The sequence below is a fragment of the Taurulus bubalis genome (assembly GCF_910589615.1).
Source record: "Taurulus bubalis genome assembly, chromosome: 17".
In the NCBI taxonomy this organism is placed as follows: Eukaryota; Metazoa; Chordata; class Actinopteri; order Perciformes; family Cottidae; genus Taurulus; species Taurulus bubalis.
In genome coordinates this window covers 17,939,619-17,959,363 of record NC_136605.1, presented here as the reverse complement: position 1 = coordinate 17,959,363, position 19,745 = coordinate 17,939,619, and the positions used below count along the sequence as shown (strand labels likewise).

Genomic DNA, 19,745 nt, shown 5'->3' with positions numbered 1-19,745 from the left:
GAACACATGCCTACTTACTGCTAATAGACGGAGTGTGGGAAAGCTCTGGAGGAAAGAGTTGAGTGTGAATGACATTCATCCCACCAGCAGCCGAGGAATTCTCCAAAGAGATTTGACACACTTCAGGAAACAGCTGCTCCCGAAACCTCCCACCTTCATGTGTAGAGCTGGAGGTTTGATCCACTTAACGGTCAATAATGAGGCATGATTATTAATAAAGGTTCAGAATGTATGAATATGATTGGACACTGAAAGTATGATATTATTAAGTTTTTTGGTGAAACTATATGATCAATATTTTCATCAAAATGTCCAACTTTACAAAGATTCAGAAACAGCCAATGGGCTTCTTTCCCTCCAGATGGTTGGTGATGTCAGACTCTGTTTCTACGACAAAACACAGCCAGCATCTGTCACAGAAGTGCCTTTGTGGTTCATTGACCGGACCATACAGGGAGTCAGTGTGGGAAACTGAGCTCAACTTGTTACTCACACCGACTGCAAGGCACGTGTCAAAAGACTCTGCAGCATCTGGACAGCAGGATGAGGATTGTGTTGAGTTGGTTTCTAGAATCAAGAATGGGAATCAAACTGGTGACCAACATAAGAAACAAGATTTAAAAAATGGTGCATTTTTCATGAAGGAACATTTATGAAAAATGTATGAAGAATAAATACAAAATAAAACATCTCACTCAATTCATTCAGAAATATTTGGTTATATTTTGGTACCAATCCAGGGCTACTCCAGATGTGTCCAAGAGGTGACACACTTCCTGTCCAAGGAGCAGGTGAAGACACCGTCCAAGAGAAGACTGATGCACCACTTCAACAAGCTGCAGTCTTCCTCTGATAAGAACCTGAGAGATGCATTGGTAATTGTTGTTACCTCTTGATTAAAATTGATCATTTTGATAAAAAAATGTAAATTGTCCTTTTTAGTGACATTTTGTCATCATTGATTTTTCATCACATTATGTGATTATTGAAAATGATCTGTTTTAAGATCAATGTGTTTATCCTTTTATTGTAAAAGGTTTGTTTAACGTCACACTGTCACAGTTTTACAGTGACAATGAGAATTTTACATTTTGGGATTCAATTGAATTCATTGTTTACTAAGAAGAATGTGACCTGTTCTCAGGTCAGTACATTTCCAAAACTATTTGGTTGTCTTTGAAATGTACTTTGTTTTGGTATGTTTCAAGGATGAGGATTGTGTTGAGTTGGTTTCAAGTATCAGGAATGGGAATCAAACTTTTTTGGAGAAGCATGAATCAAGATTGAATCGTCAAGTAAAAAAAAAATCTGAATACATTCAATCAAAATAATGGTTCCGCCTGATATAGTTTAAGTTTTCATTCAATAAAATCACAGGACGACAAATATACAATTATTTTAATATTTATTTTACACATAAATTAAACCATATTTTATTGATGAAATGCGATTTCCGTTTTTCACTGTGATGGGATGATGAGCGTGTGCTCAGTTAAAGTCATTGATCCCAGCATCAGATAGATAGATAGATAGATAGATAGATAGATAGATAGATAGATAGATAGATAGATAGATAGATAGATAGATAGATAGATCATACATAACAACACTATTTCTCTATGTTTAAATCATTGGTGAAGGTTTCTACAATAAACTAGAAACATAAAGACCAACAGTTCAGACATCAGCCCACTGTGTATCTGCCTGGGCTCTCCTCTGCAGATTACCTCGCTTCATGACGTCATCCATTTTTAACGACTTGCAACACACACACAAAAAGACTGTGAAGAGTGCAGCGCGGCGTGCAGCGTGACTTCAGCCACCTCTCAGTTCTTCCTCCTCCAAAGCACAAAGGAGAGGAGCTGTTGTTTCTGAAGCTCTTTGATGACGCCCAGGTGGAGCAGTTTGAGACTGCGGTGGTCCAGTCGCTCTCGTGAGAAGTTAAAATATATATATATATATATATATATATATATATATATATATATATATATATATATTTGTATAAAACTAAAATAAAAACACATGCTCCGTGTTCTCTGTGAGTGTTCCGCCCGGCCTCACATCACTCTCCTCGACTTATAATAAAAACATGAAAGATAAATATATACATGTACATATATATATTGTATCCCAACATGGTGTGTGAGTGGATAGTGCACTCGTTTGTGAGTCGAGAGCCCCGAGTTCGAAAACATGGATAGACAAAGACGGTATTGATAGGAGAAGGATTTGTCGAAGCCTCCACAAATGTCCTGGCTGAAAGTGATTCTCTGAATAACGACATAGACGGGAATTACGTTCAAATGGGGCTGGCTTCAAACAAGGGCTCGAGATGTGTTTGTCGTGTGGACGAATCAAACACCGTGTGTATTTTTACTTTAACCCTTCACTAACGTTGGGTGATTCTCACCCGACCAATTGTGTTTACGTTATTGTCATTGTGTTGCTTTTGTCTGAGTTGTGTAGCTTCAGGCTGCTCACTGACGTTAATGAAGGTGGGCGTGTCTCTCTGCTCCGATCGCTGTTTTTTTTTTTAGGGTGATTTTCACCCGACGTTAGTGATAGAGGGTAAAATGCTTCTGGGTGGATTTACAGGACGTGTGAAGAAGACAGTAGGACGTGTGTAGAAGACAGCAGGACGTGTGTAGAAGACAGCAGGACGTGTGTAGAAGACAGCAGGACGTGTGTAGAAGACAGCAGGACGTGTGTAGAAGACAGTAGAACGTGTGTAGAAGACAGCAGGACGTGTGTAGAAGACAGTAGGACGTGTGAAGAAGACAGTAGGACGTGTGTAGAAGACAGCAGAACGTGTGAAGAAGACAGCAGGACGTGTGTAGAAGACAATAGGACGTGTGAAGAAGACAGCAGGACGTGTGTAGAAGACAGCAGGACGTGTGAAGAAGACAGCAGGACGTGTGAAGAAGACAGTAGGACGTGTGTAGAAGACAGTAGGACGTGTGTCGAAGACAGCAGGACGTGTGTAGAAGACAGTAGGACGTGTGTAGAAGACAGCAAGACGTGTGTAGAAGACAGCAAGACGTGTGTAGAAGACAGTAGGACGTGTGTAGAAGACAGCAGGACGTGTGAAGAAGACAGTAGGACGTGTGAATAAGACAGCAGGACGTGTGTAGAAGACAGCAGGACGTGTGTAGAAGACAGCAGGACGTGTGTAGAAGACAGTAGGACGTGTGAAGAAGACAGCAGGATGTGTGAAGAAGACAGTAGGACGTGTGTAGAAGACAGTAGGACGTGTGAATAAGACAGCAGGACGTGTGAAGAAGACAGTAGGACGTGTGTAGAAGACAGTAGGACGTGTGAAGAAGACAGCAGGACAGTGAATAAGACAGCAGGATGTGTGAAGAAGACAGTAGGACGTGTGTAGAAGACAGCAGGATGTGTGAAGAAGACAGCAGGACGTGTGTAGAAGACAGCAGGATGTGTGAAGAAGACAGTAGGACGTGTGTAGAAGACAGTAGGACGTGTGAAGAAGACAGCAGGATGTGTGAAGAAGACAGTAGGACGTGTGTAGAAGACAGTAGGACGTGTGAAGAAGACAGCAGGATGTGTGAAGAAGACAGTAGGACGTGTGAAGAAGACAGTAGGACGTGTCTAGAAGACAGCAGGACGTGTGAATAAGACAGTAGAACGTGTGAAGAAGACAGCAGGACGTGTGAATAAGACAGTAGGACGTGTGTAGAAGACAGCAGGATGTGTGAAGAAGACAGCAGGACGTGTGAAGAAGACAGTAGGACGTGTGAAGAAGACAGTAGGACGTGTGAAGAAGACAGCAGGACGTGTGTAGAAGACAGCAGGACGTGTCTAGAAGACAGCAGGACGTGTGAATAAGACAGTAGGACGTGTGAAGAAGACAGCAGGACGTGTGAAGAAGACAGTAGGACGTGTGAAGAAGACAGTAGGACGTGTGTAGAAGACAGTAGGACGTGTGAAGAAGACAGCAGGACGTGTGTAGAAGACAGCAGGACGTGTGTAGAAGACAGCAGGACGTGTCTAGAAGACAGCAGGACGTGTGTAGAAGACAGCAGGACGTGTGTAGAAGACAGTAGGACGTGTGAAGAAGACTGTAGGACGTGTGTAGAAGACAGTAGGACGTGTGAATAAGACAGCAGGACGTGTGAAGAAGACAGTAGGACGTGTGTAGAAGACAGCAGGACGTGTGTAGAAGACAGCAGGACGTGTGTAGAAGACAGTAGGACGTGTGAAGAAGACAGCAGGATGTGTGAAGAAGACAGTAGGACGTGTGTAGAAGACAGTAGGACGTGTGAAGAAGACAGCAGGATGTGTGAAGAAGACAGTAGGACGTGTGTAGAAGACAGCAAGGTGTGTGAAGAAGACAGCAGGACGTGTGTAGAAGACAGCAGGACGTGTGAAGAAGACAGTAGGACGTGTGTAGAAGACAGTAGGACGTGTGAAGAAGACAGCAGGATGTGTGAAGAAGACAGTAGGACGTGTGTAGAAGACAGTAGGACGTGTGAAGAAGACAGCAGGATGTGTGAAGAAGACAGTAGGACGTGTGAAGAAGACAGTAGGACGTGTCTAGAAGACAGCAGGACGTGTGAATAAGACAGTAGGACGTGTGAAGAAGACAGCAGGACGTGTGAATAAGACAGTAGGACGTGTGTAGAAGACAGCAGGATGTGTGAAGAAGACAGCAGGACGTGTGAAGAAGACAGCAGGACGTGTGTAGAAGACAGCAGGACGTGTCTAGAAGACAGCAGGACGTGTGAATAAGACAGTAGGACGTGTGAAGAAGACAGCAGGATGTGTGAAGAAGACAGCAGGACGTGTGAAGAAGACAGTAGGACGTGTGTAGAAGACAGCAGGACGTGTCTAGAAGACAGCAGGACGTGTGAAGAAGACAGCAGGACGTGTGTAGAAGACAGTAGGACGTGTGAAGAAGACAGCAGGACGTGTGTAGAAGACAGCAGGACGTTTGTAGAAGACAGTAGGACGTGTGTAGAAGACAGCAGGACGTGTGTAGAAGACAGCAGGACGTGTGTAGAAGACAGTAGGACGTGTGTAGAAGACAGCAGGACGTGTGTAGAAGACAGTAGGACGTGTGTAGAAGACAGCAGGACGTGTGTAGAAGACAGTAGGACGTGTGAGGAAGACAGTAGAACGTGTGAATAAGACAGTAGGACGTGTGAATAAGACAGCAGGACGTGTGAAGAAGACAGCAGGACATGTGAAGAAGACAGCAGGACGTGTGAAGAGGACAGCAGGACATGTGAAGAAGACAGCAGGACGTGTGAAGAGGACAGCAGGACGTGTGAATAAGACAGTAGGACATGTGAAGAAGACAGCAGGACGTGTGAATAAGACAGCAGGACGTGTGAATAAGACAGTAGGACATGTGTAGAAGACAGCAGGACGTGTGAATAAGACAGTAGGACGTGTGTAGAAGACAGTAGGACGTGTGTAGAAGACAACAGGACGTGTGAAGAAGACAGCAGGACGTGTCTAGAAGACAGCAGGACATGTGAAGAAGACAGCAGGACGTGTGAAGAAGACAGTAGGACGTGTGTAGAAGACAGTAGGACGTGTGTAGAAGACAGTAGGACATGTGAAGAAGACAGCAGGACGTGTCTAGAAGACAGCAGGACGTGTGAAGAAGACAGCAGGACGTGTGTAGAAGACAGTAGGACATGTGAAGAAGACAGCAGGACGTGTCTAGAAGACAGCAGGACGTGTGAAGAAGACAGCAGGACGTGTGTAGAAGACAGTAGGACGTGTGTAGAAGACAGTAGGACGTGTGAAGAAGACAGTAGGACGTGTGAAGAAGACAGTAGGACGTGTGTAGAAGACAGCAGGACATGTGAAGAAGACAGCAGGACGTGTCTAGAAGACAGCAGGACGTGTGAAGAAGACAGCAGGACGTGTGAAGAAGACAGCAGGACGTGTGTAGAAGACAGTAGGACATGTGAAGAAGACAGCAGGACGTGTCTAGAAGACAGTAGAACGTGTGTAGAAGACAGTAGGACGTGTGTAGAAGACAGTAGGACGTGTGAAGAAGACAGTAGGACGTGTGAAGAAGACAGTAGGACGTGTGTAGAAGACAGCAGGACATGTGAAGAAGACAGCAGGACGTGTCTAGAAGACAGCAGGACGTGTCTAGAAGACAGTAGGACGTGTGTAGAAGACAGTAGGACGTGTGTAGAAGACAGTAGGACGTGTGTAGAAGACAGCAGGACGTGTGAAGAAGACAGTAGGACGTGTGTAGAAGACAGTAGGACATGTGAAGAAGACAGCAGGACGTGTGTAGAAGACAGTAGAACGTGTGTAGAAGACAGTAGGACGTGTGTAGAAGACAGTAGGACGTGTGAAGAAGACAGTAGGACGTGTGAAGAAGACAGTAGGACGTGTGTAGAAGACAGCAGGACATGTGAAGAAGACAGCAGGACGTGTCTAGAAGACAGCAGGACGTGTGAATAAGACAGCAGGACGTGTGAAGAAGACAGCAGGACGTGTGTAGAAGACAGTAGGACATGTGAAGAAGACAGCAGGACGTGTCTAGAAGACAGTAGAACGTGTGTAGAAGACAGTAGGACGTGTGTAGAAGACAGTAGGACGTGTGAAGAAGACAGTAGGACGTGTGAAGAAGACAGTAGGACGTGTGTAGAAGACAGCAGGACATGTGAAGAAGACAGCAGGACGTGTCTAGAAGACAGCAGGACGTGTCTAGAAGACAGTAGGACGTGTGTAGAAGACAGTAGGACGTGTGTAGAAGACAGTAGGACGTGTGTAGAAGACAGCAGGACGTGTGAAGAAGACAGTAGGACGTGTGTAGAAGACAGTAGGACATGTGAAGAAGACAGCAGGACGTGTGTAGAAGACAGTAGAACGTGTGTAGAAGACAGTAGGACGTGTGTAGAAGACAGTAGGACGTGTGAAGAAGACAGTAGGACGTGTGAAGAAGACAGTAGGACATGTGAAGAAGACAGTAGAACGTGTGTAGAAGACAGTAGGACGTGTGTAGAAGACAGCAGGACATGTGAAGAAGACAGCAGGACGTGTCTAGAAGACAGCAGGACGTGTCTAGAAGACAGTAGGACGTGTGTAGAAGACAGTAGGACGTGTGTAGAAGACAGTAGGACGTGTGAAGAAGACAGTAGGACGTGTGTAGAAGACAGTAGAACGTGTGTAGAAGACAGTAGGACGTGTGTAGAAGACAGTAGGACGTGTGAAGAAGACAGTAGAACGTGTGTAGAAGACAGTAGGACGTGTGTAGAAGACAGCAGGACATGTGAAGAAGACAGCAGGACGTGTCTAGAAGACAGCAGGACGTGTCTAGAAGACAGTAGGACGTGTGTAGAAGACAGTAGGACGTGTGAAGAAGACAGTAGGACGTGTGTAGAAGACAGCAGGACATGTGAAGAAGACAGCAGGACGTGTCTAGAAGACAGCAGGACGTGTCTAGAAGACAGCAGGACGTGTGTAGAAGACAGTAGGACGTGTGTAGAAGACAGTAGGACGTGTGTAGAAGACAGCAGGACGTGTGAAGAAGACAGCAGGACGTGTGTAGAAGACAGCAGGACATGTAGACATAGATGCAACCTAGGGTGGCCATTTCTCTGGAATCATTACAACGTTTTTTCTTATGGACATTTCCCCAGAACTGTACAATTTCCGGACATAGCCACTATACATGGGAGTGGTCTACATTTACTGCCCCGCATTTCCTTCAACAGGTATTTCACTCGTTTTCTGGACACATCGTTTTTCTCCTGTGACAAGACGATAGCTGTGCATGAAATGGGGAAATAATAAGTTACACTAACACTCGTCGGGTGAAATCCACCCGAAAGCATTTTACCCTCTATCACTAACATCGGGTGAAAATCACCCTAACACGTCCCTGCTGCGATCGGATCAGAGAGACACGCCCACCTTCATTAACGTCAGAGGGTACATCCCAACTCTCTAAATTGCATCCCCGTTTCCCTCACTTGCGTCCTTTCCTTGCGTCTTAGTCCCTCCCACCAGGGATGCATAGAGAGACGCAAGGAAACCAAGCGAGGAGAGAAGACGAAATATGTTTTAAGAGACATGAGACCTTTCCTCTGAAGCGTCACGTGAAGCGATGTCGGTTTCTGATGACTGTGGCCGGCTGACAGCTGATCACATCTGATCAGCTGTCAGCCGCTTGAACAGCTGACGGAGTTTTGTCCGGAGAGTTTTTAGCGAACATTCCAATAAAAATGCACTTAAAATATTGATACAAATTATCGTATCGTTTTCAGTTGATTTAATGGTAACTTTAGACAAAGTTATCGTTCCTCCCCACAGCCTGATTAGACACACTTAACAGGAAAACTAAATCGCGACATAATCAATAGTGATTTCCTCGGAATAGTGCGCGGCCCCTTTAAGAGATACAAAACAATCGTTACTTCCTGTATGTTAGCACGAGCGCTCTGACTTTATTGTACAATATGAACACAAATACATTATATAGTAAATGGTTTTAAGAATATATAAAAGTGCTGCTGAGGCAGTTACGTTGTCGTGCTTTCTTAAAGTGTTTCGCGGTAACGTTGTGATGGCAGGGAGAAAAAGAAAGACACCTCAACAAGCATTGCATCCGACGGATTTAAAGGTGTCAGCTGCCAAACTGAATAAGAAGTGTGACAATCCTCAAAGCCCGGAGACGAAAAGAAGCCATTATTTCATCAAGAATGACCTGCAGCGCAGACTTGGAGAGGATTTTTTCCACCAACCCTGTGTCAGTTTGGCTAAAGCATTGCTCGGAAAGGTAATGCTGCCATCTCACCTTAATGTTACATTTATGTTGTAGTGATGATTTCTGAAAGCCATTTCATGCTCTGTGGACACATTTTGTTCGGTCCGTCAACAATGAAAGTCTTGCCACCTCTGGTTACTTTGTATTTCATTCAGGAGCTGTGCAGTCCTCCATTGTAACACAGTAGTTGATCATCTACAACCTTACAAACTACTAAATGCATCCGGACCGTGTTGGACTGCAACTAAAGATTAAATCGATAAATCGATAAATTGTTTGGTCTATATTTTTTTTGTTGTAAATAGGCCTCATGAAATATGCCCCCCCCCCCCCCCGATAATAATAATAATAATAATAATAATAATAATAATAATAATAATAATAATCTGTCTTGTTCATTGTCCATGCAGGTGTTGGTCCGCAGGTGTGCAGATGGGACTGAGCTCCGAGGGAGAATAGTGGAAACTGAAGCCTACCTGGGAGGGGAGGACAAAGCTTCACACTCAGCAGGAGGCAAGCGCACTGAGAGGAACACAGCCATGTTCATGGAGCCTGGCACAATCTATGTGTATCTGATCTATGGCATCTACCTCTGTATGAACGTGTCTAGTGAAGGTAAAAGCGTTGCCCACTAAAGGTGATAGCCATTATGTCTACTGATGCATGCAAACAGATACCTTTTAGGTTCAATCTGCACCCTTCCAAGTGTTTATTATGTATATGACCCTAAATCAATACAGTAGTGTTTATTTTTATTTTTTATCATCAGTGGATAAAGGGCAAAAGGAAGGAGACAGAGTGGAGCCTTGCTGACTGATGCATATTGTGTGCTGTATCCCCAGGGGAGGGTGCTGCCGTGCTGCTGCGCTCCCTGGAGCCCCTGCAGGGTCAGTCCGTCATGAGGCAGCTGAGGGCAGTCAGACGCAGAGAGGGAGCCCGACAACTGAAGGACAAAGAGCTTTCCAACGGGCCTTCCAAGCTGTGCCAGGCTCTAAATATACTGCGCTGTTTTGATCGCCGAGACCTCGCCTCAGACCCAGACGTGTGGCTGGAGAGGGAGCCCGTCACAAATCCAGCAGAACCCCACGATATAGTATCGGCACCACGCATCGGAATTGAATCTCATGGGGAATGGGCCAAGAAGCCCTGGCGGTTTTATCTTCGTGGGCACCCCTGTGTTAGCGTCGTGAATAAAGAGGCAGAAAGACAGTCTGGGAATGTAATGAACAATTTAGGTCCCTCAGATGTGGAGTCTGACACAAAGGACAGCACAAAGTCAAGAGGGCGTAACGGGAATATCCCTGGAACTACTCTGCCATCTGTTCCCTCTGTGGACTTCTCCATTTAGGCAGTATAAAGACTTAAGAAGAAAGTCAAGATGGTAGAATAACCTTCTTGACTGGTTGAACGTCTAGATTCCAATCTGCATAAATTATTCAATGTGTTCCTTATTAATTTTGTAAACTGCAAACTCGGAGTTTAAGTCAGCTAGAATAAGACTCAGTTCATCAGACTATTAAAAGAAAAGAATTCTGAAATGTACCTTTTCTCATTCATGAGCCTATTTTGTTTAGGTCTTCCATCTGTGTTTTTTTAATAAGCAGTGATACTTGGGCAATTCTCTTTTCGGCGACTCATTGATTTCAAAGATGTTTGGAAAAGCTTTGCTCTCAAAGCGAAATAGTGTCTGATGTTTAGCGTCTTCTCTTTCTTGCTGTCTTTCTTTCCCCACCTCTGGGATTCCTGAGGAGAGGTAGCTAAAGGTCTGGAATGATCATTACAAAGTGTGCCCATCTGTTGTAAGTGCAGCTGATCTAACACATATGGGATAGGGGAGGATGAAGTTAAACTACTGCTATACCAATAGTTTCAATATTCAGAGTAAACGCTTGAGGCATTTCTTGTATGTACAAAATAATTTAATATTGTAAACAAACATTTGGCTCATTAGGGAAAACACTTGTAAATCTGCAATCATTTTTGCAATCATTGTGTCGGTTCATATTAAAATAACACTGTTGAGCAATAGCACTTTGCTGTGAGCACGGCAGGCTATTAACTGCTCTCAAACTGACATCTTTTCCAGTTGGTAGGAGCTGATACTGTCTCTGTGCCACTACTCCATGGGTGACTGAAAGATTGAAATAATGGGATCCTCATGGTTGGTCACCACAAGGACACTGCGGAACTTGTCAAACATCGTCTTGAGCTGCGAACGTCTCATGTTCTCATTGTACATAATCTCTTCCAGGTGGTGATGTCCCCGGAAATAGTGCAGCAGCCTGGAAGCAATCAACATAACGGGCAGAAAAATTGGTTGAGAGCAAGACATTTATTGAATCATTAGCTGTGTAAATCGACCACGAGACAGAACGTTCGCCCATCACATTTTTTCTTACTGTGCAGTAGGTATCACAAAACTCTAAATACTGGATTGTGAAACTTTGTTTGCTATTTTAAACATGTGCAATAATCTCAACTCTCCAGACAATTTTTTTTCTCAATTCAATTTCTTAATATTCTGTGAATGCAAACCAAAAAACTTTATTTTCCAAACCAATGTGCAAATATCTTCTTATTTGGACAAAGCATTAGCAGCGAGATCATGAATCACTGGATCCTCACTAAGACGTGTCCCATCTGTTAAGGCGCCTTTAGACTTTACAACAACAGCGACTGTGTGAGTTTATTGCGAGTCACACTGCGCGAGATGGGTCTTATTAAAATCTTGGTGGCAACCAGTCTTTGTCAGAAAGCCCAAAATCGCACAGTGTAGCGGGGCCTTTTGACCTGACAGTCTAAAAATGGAGCGCAATGGTGAGTTGATAAACATTTAATATACTACTAAGAAAAAGCACGAGACTTCTGGCTTAATTACCTGGCAAACATCCGCAGATCCTCTGGATTTTGTGCAGCTGGAATGTTAAGAATAACCTGCCTCTCGTGCTCTGACAGGCTGGCCAGCAGCGTCTCTGTCATCCTCTTGTTAAGCGGAGAGTCGCCACCAGGCAGGAGCTCTGCACTGGAGTTGTCCATACTGGGGCTGGTGAGGGTCATATCATCACTGCTGGCTATACACAGGAAACAGACAGATGATCATTGATTATGTATTGCCATGTTATGCCTCTGAAAGATGGGCAAGAGGAGAGAGCTGAGTGAGGACATACTTGGGGAGCCGAAGCTGAGAGCGCTAGGGGTGCTGAGACTACGTCCTCCGACTCGGGCAGCCAGCGGAGGGTCTTCATCCCTCAACCCGGGCTCGTCCTCGCTGGGCGGTACCAGCAGGCAGACATAAGTGTGCAGCTGGATCAGCAACCGGCGCTGGAGCATCCACACCACCATCTGGATCAGCTGGGCCTGGTCAGGAGCAGAGCAGCAAACTGCATCACAGCTGAATAACATGATTACACTGATAATCATGACAACACATCATCACCCTAACCAGGTCAAATGTTTTAAATCTGCCACAGGTACCACACAAGCTCAAAATAGAGCCAAAAGAAAGAGCGCCCTGATCTTGTTCTCATGAAAAATGGAAGCTGCAGACGCTGGAGCTGATGTTCCTTTGCCATTTATAATTCATCGCCGTTGCTCAAGCAGCTATGCCAAAACAGGATGGGTTGGAAGAGAACACCAGATAGTTTTGCTTTTACAATCCAGTATTTAAACTTACAGGAATAGCCTGAATGTGCTTGGGATTTACCAGGAAAATATCATTTAACTTTTGTTTTATTTGTACAAAAAAGTCTGTTTTTGTTCAAAATGGCAGTCAACTATTGTCGATCTCATTAATAATTCTGCAAACTTTTTAATAATGACATTTATTTATAAGTAAATTCCTCTTGTCCAGTTTTAGAGGAATACTTCTTTTTTTCTCGGGAAAACAACAATGAATAGTTGTTTTTTGGTGTGTATTTGGTGTGTATTTGCTGTGTGTATATATATACTGTGTATATATGTCCAATAGTCCTACCTCCTGTGCAGGAGCTTCCAGGGGGTTTCTGAACTCGGCGAGTGAGACAGGCAGTGAGAGCTTGGCTAGCATGGAAGGCAGATCGTGACCAGGAAACTGCAGGGCAAACTGTTCTGCCAATGGTGAGTATCTATCCAGGGAGAGATGGAAGACATTATTTAACAGCTTTTCCATTAACACAGCTTTTTAAAATAAATGTTAAAAAGCTGTGTTAATTACAATGTTGTAAAGGAAGTACTGCCAATGGCCCCATCCAGTTATTTCATCACACAATCTAAGGGGATTTTACAAGGTTGAACTTAATAACAATAAAGATAAGTTTTTGAAACCTATGCATATAAGGAAATGTCATAGCAATATTATGGTCCATCAGCTTTACAGTAATCAAAACGTCCTATTGTGAATACTCACAGGCAGATGTTGGCATGAGGAGAAAGCATGTAGACGTTGTTCTCACACAGCGGGAAGATGATGATAGCTTTGCCCCAATAAACCAAGTGAGCAGCGATTTGAAAGATCTAAGAGGGAAAATAATTTACAAATGATACAAATGATGTGAAATAAAACTATCCAAACAACACAATTCTTTGCAATGAAAACCAACTGTAGAAGGAAGAGCTTCTTGAACTAGTGCCCTAACATTTTCTTTTTGAAAGTACATATATTGTCCACTAGATGGCAGTGAGACACCATCGACACCTCTCTGGGTAAATAGCTCTGTCCAAGTGCTACATACAGCTATTGTGATCTATGTTTTACATGTACTGCATGAATAACTTTGATGAAACTCATTACCTTTTGTTTACTGTATTTAAATGGCAAATGTTTCAAAACACCATACAATCACAACCTCTTTATTTGTGAATTAACATGTTTTTAATTACAAAAACATGCTTTAAATTTGAAGAAAAACGCCTTTTGAGATCAGAGAGCTTCTGTGGTTGTAAAGTGTAGTGTGATGCAGGCTCTGTAACTGTTGTCCACCTGTAGTAAGGCCAGGTCTGCATCCTGTGCGAGCTGCTGCAGGTTTTTCACCGCCGAGCAGGTTTTGATGAGGCGCACCATTGCAGGCGAGCAGTCCAGAGGAAGCTGGCTCAGCAGTGCCTTCTCACTTTCCAGCAGCAGCAGGGCATGATAGGGTCTGAAGGATCAAACGACAGATCATGCAGCCTCTAAATTAACAAGCCTCCCCTTTAGAGATCAAGACTGCTTCCTCAATAAAAGCCAGAGGGAATCAGCTTTAGTGCCAATCTTTACAACAGAACAGTCTGTACATGCACATAACAGAGTATCTAAGAGCACAAACTGACCATTCTGAATTATTTAAAATAAAATCATCTTTCTGCAGTGCAGTTACAATTTCATGTTTTGAATGCACTTTGCGCTTATTTCAGTTTTGCAGCTTCAAAAGACAGAAATAAAATGAAGGGTAGAAGTTGGTCACCACTCTGATGTACGCTGAATGAACAATAGGTGGCAGTATGGTCCATAGAACATTTTTCATTGGTTTTTCAGACAGTTTGAATATTAAGTTAGTATTGAAGGTCCTAATATACACAGATTAAAAAAGATTAAAACAACCCTGTGCTGCTTGGTAGTCCTGTGACTAAATGTGTGAGAGAGGCACATTTTTTCTTCCATCTTCAAGAGATGTTGCATTTAAAAAAGGAAAAAAGTGAACTATATTAGCAATTACTTTATGCTATAAATGTTTTATATAGTAAATTAAAAGGCAATTTCTATGTAATATCTAAATGACATTTTAAATAGTGCACAAGAAAGGGCTCAATCTGCAATAAAACTTCCTCCTTAATGCTTTGAGAAGGGGGACATTGGGTGGAGCATCTATGTTTTTTTATGATATGCCATTTTAGGTTTCACATTCCACAACTGCTGATAAGGTGTTGTCAAACGTGTTATTTTCAACCCAGATAGAACACTGTAGAAACGTTTTATTCAGTACATAAACAGTAAGCACAAACCTTATAGCCTTCAGGCTGCGCTCTAATGCCTCAGGGGGGATATAGGTGCCACCAATCCTGTGGATCTTGTGTGGTAAACAGAAGCTCACTTCAAGCCAGTTGTTAATATGTAGTCGCACCACACCAGTTGTACAAAGGCTGCAAAAACATGAATGATAAAGTCAGCTGTGTAAACAAGGCCCATCCTGCATGGTAAGAAAGAGGGTGAAATAACCAAACAAAAACAGCAATGTATAATATTTAATCACACACCTGTCATATGCCTCCTTCAGGTCCCTGGCTAGTTTACATTTGGGAAGAATTTGTCTAAATGGGGACTGGGGGCTTCCGTCCGCTTAAATCAGGAAAAACACAGAACACTATTATACATCATCACAACATTAGTATACTGATATGTTACATAATGCTATGATACATATGTATTTTCATACAATTAGTTCTATGAACTTCTATAGCTTGGTTGAGAGCAGAATATTTCTATCACTTGTCAGGTGTGATATAATTGTGTATCTCACTCTCAGTCATGGTGGTAATCTCATCCTGGACGGCCAGCATCAGTTTGGCCTCTCTGGTCAGGTACTGGCAGCGCCGCTCCTCGTGCTGCAGGGCTATGGCGATGCGGCGCGACAAGTTGTGCATGCAGCTGATGACGGACGGGTCAGCGTTCGCCTGTAGAGGCCAAAGATGAGAGGTAGACACTTTATAAAAACTGTAATTTTAACACGGAACATGTTTGTAGTAGGTATACAACTATGTGATTTCCTATTTCACTGCATTTACAACATCAGGGCTTTAATTTGGAGTTAACATTCATGTCAAACATTAGCAGCCTGTTAACCGTCTAATGTGCATGAGCCTTTCATATTGAAATGACCTTTCAGCTCCCTTATTTGAGGAAAAGATCTTGAAAAAGGTTTCTCATCTCTGTGGTCATTTCTGAGGTTCAGTGGTGGTGTTGTGCATCAAACTGAGTAGTATATCTAATATTCTGTTCTCTCTGGTATGTAAATAGAGATGGACAAATTATAGCAAATACACAGCTTCTCTGGCATTGCTAAATAGATCAGCTACCATAATATTCTTGCACATTAGATTTAATAACAAGAAACTAAGCTAATATATATACATAAATTAACATGTAGAATAATATAAAGTAATGTATTGATATACAAATTTGAATGGTTAAATGTTGTGCAATTTAACATGTTATAACAACCCAATGTTATTTTTTGGGAAATGTCCAGTGTACAAATACAACAGTTGCTGGGCAGATACAGTCTACAAAACATGACTGAGCACTTCTCGCCTCACCCCAGCTGTACTGGGACTGACTGTGTGCCGTGACTCAGCAGGGGCAGGACCAGGCTGAGCCTTGTTGGGCAGCATGATTAAGCACAGTGTGTTGGCCCCTACTCCCTCTGACCTCGCATGCTCCCACAGATAGTGAGAGTTTACTCAAATATTATCACTCTCACACACCCCTCCTTGTTCACAGAAAACACAGATTAACAGAATATAAATTCCCCACCCAAAGCCAGTTAACTAAATTGATGTGTCATATTAACAGTTATACACAACAAGCAAAAAGCTAAACTTAATATAATATTTAAAAATTAAATTAAAAAAAGGAATTTCATACCCTTAGTGCAAGCACCACATTAAACAAGATCATCGTAGGCATTTCTCTCTTGGGTGAAGGGTCCATTTTAGAAACCTGCCCAGATAGAAAAACTTTATTTCATAAGATGCATAAAATGTGTGTTCACAAAAAACATTAAATGTACAGCATGTTGATTTATAAATGATCCATCAATAACTAATTTAAAAAGCAGTTGAATTCACAATAGAAACTTTACCAGCACAATGTTCAACATAAATAATAAATAACATTTATTAAACCTGAAATGTTCAGCTTTTGTTGAGACTGTGTCAGAGATGTATTAATTGGGCTCTCTGGTATTTTGTAAGTCACGAACAAGGTGTTGTTGTATCAAATTACAGTAAAATATAAGTTGTTCCTGTTATTTACATAGAAAAACCTTGTAATAGAATACATGTTTTTGTCATATGACTTTTGGCTTATATCTCGGGCTGGGAGGAGGAAATCTTGACAATATGGACAGTGAATCATCAGACAAACTAGGGGACACTACTGAAGTTCAGACTAATTCACTAAATTCAAAGATTACATACATTTAGAGGGTCATGGTGAAATAAGCAATGGTCTTACAGACTCATCAAAGCCAATTTAATATTACAATAAAGATATTTATAGAATTCCAAATGGCACTTTTAAATTGATCCCAGGTGTTGAATACAGCTTATAACAACAGTTACAATACAATTAATACCAAGTAAAACTCTTAAAAGTAGTGATTCTACAAACATGTCACATGTTTTGTTGTGCTCCTAAACTGTGCATTTACAATCAATCTCTCGTTCATATGACATGATTTCTTTGACAATAACTCGCTTGAGGAAAATCACAGTTTTACACTTGAAATTCATGACTTTACATGTTATTAGTGGGACCCATTTTGTTCCTTACCTGAATGATGGGAGGATGCTGAAGGAGAGTGGGATGACCCACAAATCGAACATTGTCTATCTTCAGTTCAAACTTTTTCCCACATATATCGGATTTGGTGGCCAGAATGGTGGCGAGGATGATGTCAGAGAACCTTAAAGAAGGAAAAACATCCTCAATAAGAAAAATTAGCCGGGTGTGATGGGAGGTTACAACACAGCAACAGCTGGGACAAGTAAGAAAGTTTAAATTAGCTGTTTGTTTACATTTTTCACATTGCTCTCTATAAGAGGGGTTGCGTTAATCAGATGCATCTGCCTGTAACGTAACACAACAATGACAGCATAAATAAAAAAGCTTGTGTGGCTACTGGAGAGGAGAAAAGAGGAAGAGGCCTCCTTGCAGAAACAGTGAAGTCGCTGTATGAATGAAGAATGTGAAAGACACATGCTGGTTTGACTTAAGTAACTCATGCTGCAATTAAAGGGATAAAAATCAAGACGTTAACTTTCAGAAATAAATTAAACACACTATAGACTTACCTTACAGCACAATTTAAGAATAATGTGTTGTATTTGCTTTATTGTAGTTTGCATTTGATTTATATTTTGTTTTGTAATGCTGAGTCTACATGCTTTAGGTAATCTAATCAATGTGAATTAATTATGAATTACAGTTTTAAACGGTTTGATTTTTTTCTTCTCAAAAGGGCATACAGTACAGACGAAAGAAAAACTGCAGTCCTGAATTGACCAAAGCACGGATTCACTGGATCTGCTAATGATAAAGGGTTTGACTGAGATTAGGGTTGGGGATCCATAAAGGACACAAAATAGGAAAGAAGGGGATTAAAAAAAAGACAGGGGTGATCTAAGCGAAGGAAAGGTGGTTTAGAATGATTTGGTCTTACCCTGCTACCAACTGTTCGTCAGTTAGTGGAGATTGTTCTCTGAAATGGGAATTGGGCCATAAAAAAGAAGAAAAAAGCAAACAAAAGGGAAAATGCAACACACAGTTGGGCTGAATGCATAAAATGGACATCAACACAACCCCAACAAACATGTGATACTGTGATGTGAAAATGCTGGTCTGCAGGTTGATTCAAATTAATTATCTGTTCACCCTGTCTGAGGTTTAATGGTGTTAATGTTTAAAAAGCTAATATAGATTTGTGATCTTAAAAGCCAGCAGCATACAGGCAACTCAAAACGTTACTAAAAAAAGATACTGTGAAACTAGTTTGTTCAGTCAAAGCAAGCGACTTAAACACTGCAAACCACGTTATACGCGTTTGTATTAAGTCCATGGCCTCAAACTGTTACTGCTGACAGGTTCTTAACAGGACAAAAATGAATCGCCATATAACACCTGTCTAAATATTTAGTATACTTAACCCTGGCTCCAAGTTTCAGCTGGAATTTATTTTAAAGTCTTATCATTTAAATATTATCTGTTGTGCCCGTCTCAGTTCTATATTTCAGTGTATGCTCTTGAAAAGGTCATTTAAGGTCATTCATTTTTGCTGTAAAACTGTTTGTAGTGGAGACAGAAGCAAAAAAAAAAAAAAAAAAGAAGTGAGCCAAAAAAAAGTTGCAAGTGCCAGTTTTGTATCATTATGCCAAGTGAGCTAAATTGATAAAACATGTTTTAAATTATCTGCTTCTTACAGCCGTGTGACCAAAGTAATTTCAGCTAGCCAACGCCTGACCAGCATTACCATGCATAAAGTGGAAGCATGATGAAAACTAAATACTGGGACTTAAAAGTTCTTTGATATTTTCATATTGTTTTCTAGAAACAGACATCAACATCTTCGAGTGTTCAAATTATGTGCATATTTCATAAAACCTCTGCCTCAGTCAGTAAATAAATATCACAATATTTTTTGACTAAATACTTTGGTATTGATGTTGTGTCAATATTCCAGGATTGATCATTGGTGTTTTCACAAAATATTTACACAGTGAGATTCTTGATAGATAATTATCAGTAATGTGGTTATAATGACTAAGTGGTTAAAAAAAAAAAAAAGAACAGTCTGTGTTGTAATACTGTATTGTAATGTGGCCTTTAAACCAGAAAACAACAACACGTAAGCCATATTACGATATTATCTAAGACAATATCTAGTCTCATGTTACAAAATTGATATATTGCCCAGCCTTGCTGTTCTTCGTGAATAGCCCAGAGAAAAAACTCACTTGTAACTGTTGTAACTGTAACTCACACAGCTAGTGAAATATTTTCCCGATCATTTGTGGCTTTGTTATACAGTTTTTTCCATGTGAAATGTTTGTACTTCTTTCAGTAGTTATACTAATTTCCTTGTGGCTCACCACCAGCACAGTTTATACCATTTAAACAACAAATACATCTTGGTTTAATGTACTTTAAAGACTTCACATAGTGTGTAGTGATAGTGGGCTGAACTGAACATTACTCGACTCATTTTTCTATCTACTGTACCCATGTACATCACTTTCCCTCTTTCTTCTTTTACTC

General features: G+C 41.6%; 2 protein-coding genes across 2 annotated transcripts; one reads left to right on the top strand and one right to left on the bottom strand.

The window, feature by feature from the left end:
• Window positions 1-8,560: 8,560 nt before the first annotated feature.
• mpg (N-methylpurine DNA glycosylase) lies at window positions 8,561-10,223 on the top strand (the record flags this gene model as incomplete). The annotated part of the gene is made up of 3 exons (XM_079233415.1): window positions 8,561-8,773; window positions 9,172-9,376; window positions 9,604-10,223. 3 exons carry the CDS (start codon window positions 8,561-8,563, stop codon window positions 10,107-10,109), a joined length of 924 nt encoding a protein of 307 aa, XP_079089541.1. The 3' UTR covers window positions 10,110-10,223.
• A 375-nt stretch (window positions 10,224-10,598) lies between these two features.
• Window positions 10,599-17,384, bottom strand: nprl3 (NPR3-like, GATOR1 complex subunit). The gene is made up of 11 exons (XM_079233654.1): window positions 17,265-17,384; window positions 16,356-16,430; window positions 15,232-15,385; window positions 14,969-15,050; window positions 14,717-14,854; window positions 13,719-13,875; window positions 13,146-13,252; window positions 12,735-12,864; window positions 11,929-12,118; window positions 11,640-11,832; window positions 10,599-11,043 (listed from the first exon to the last, which is right to left on the bottom strand). Exons 2-11 carry the CDS (start codon window positions 16,419-16,421, stop codon window positions 10,878-10,880), a joined length of 1,383 nt encoding a protein of 460 aa, XP_079089780.1. The 5' UTR covers window positions 16,422-16,430; window positions 17,265-17,384; the 3' UTR covers window positions 10,599-10,877.
• Between the last annotated feature and the right edge of the window lie 2,361 nt (window positions 17,385-19,745).

Bases quoted from the DNA above. Each gene is read 5' to 3' on its own strand.
- nprl3 (XM_079233654.1), bottom strand. From the start codon at position 16,421: ATGGACCCTTCACCCAAGAGAGAAATGCCTACGATGATCTTGTTTAAT. The intron at 13,876-14,716 runs GTTTGTGCTTAC...TTGATCCTTCAG, and splicing joins CGCAGCCTGAAGGCTATAAG to ACCCTATCATGCCCTGCTGC. The intron at 11,044-11,639 runs GTAATTAAGCCA...GATTGCTTCCAG, and splicing joins GATCTGCGGATGTTTGCCAG to GCTGCTGCACTATTTCCGGG.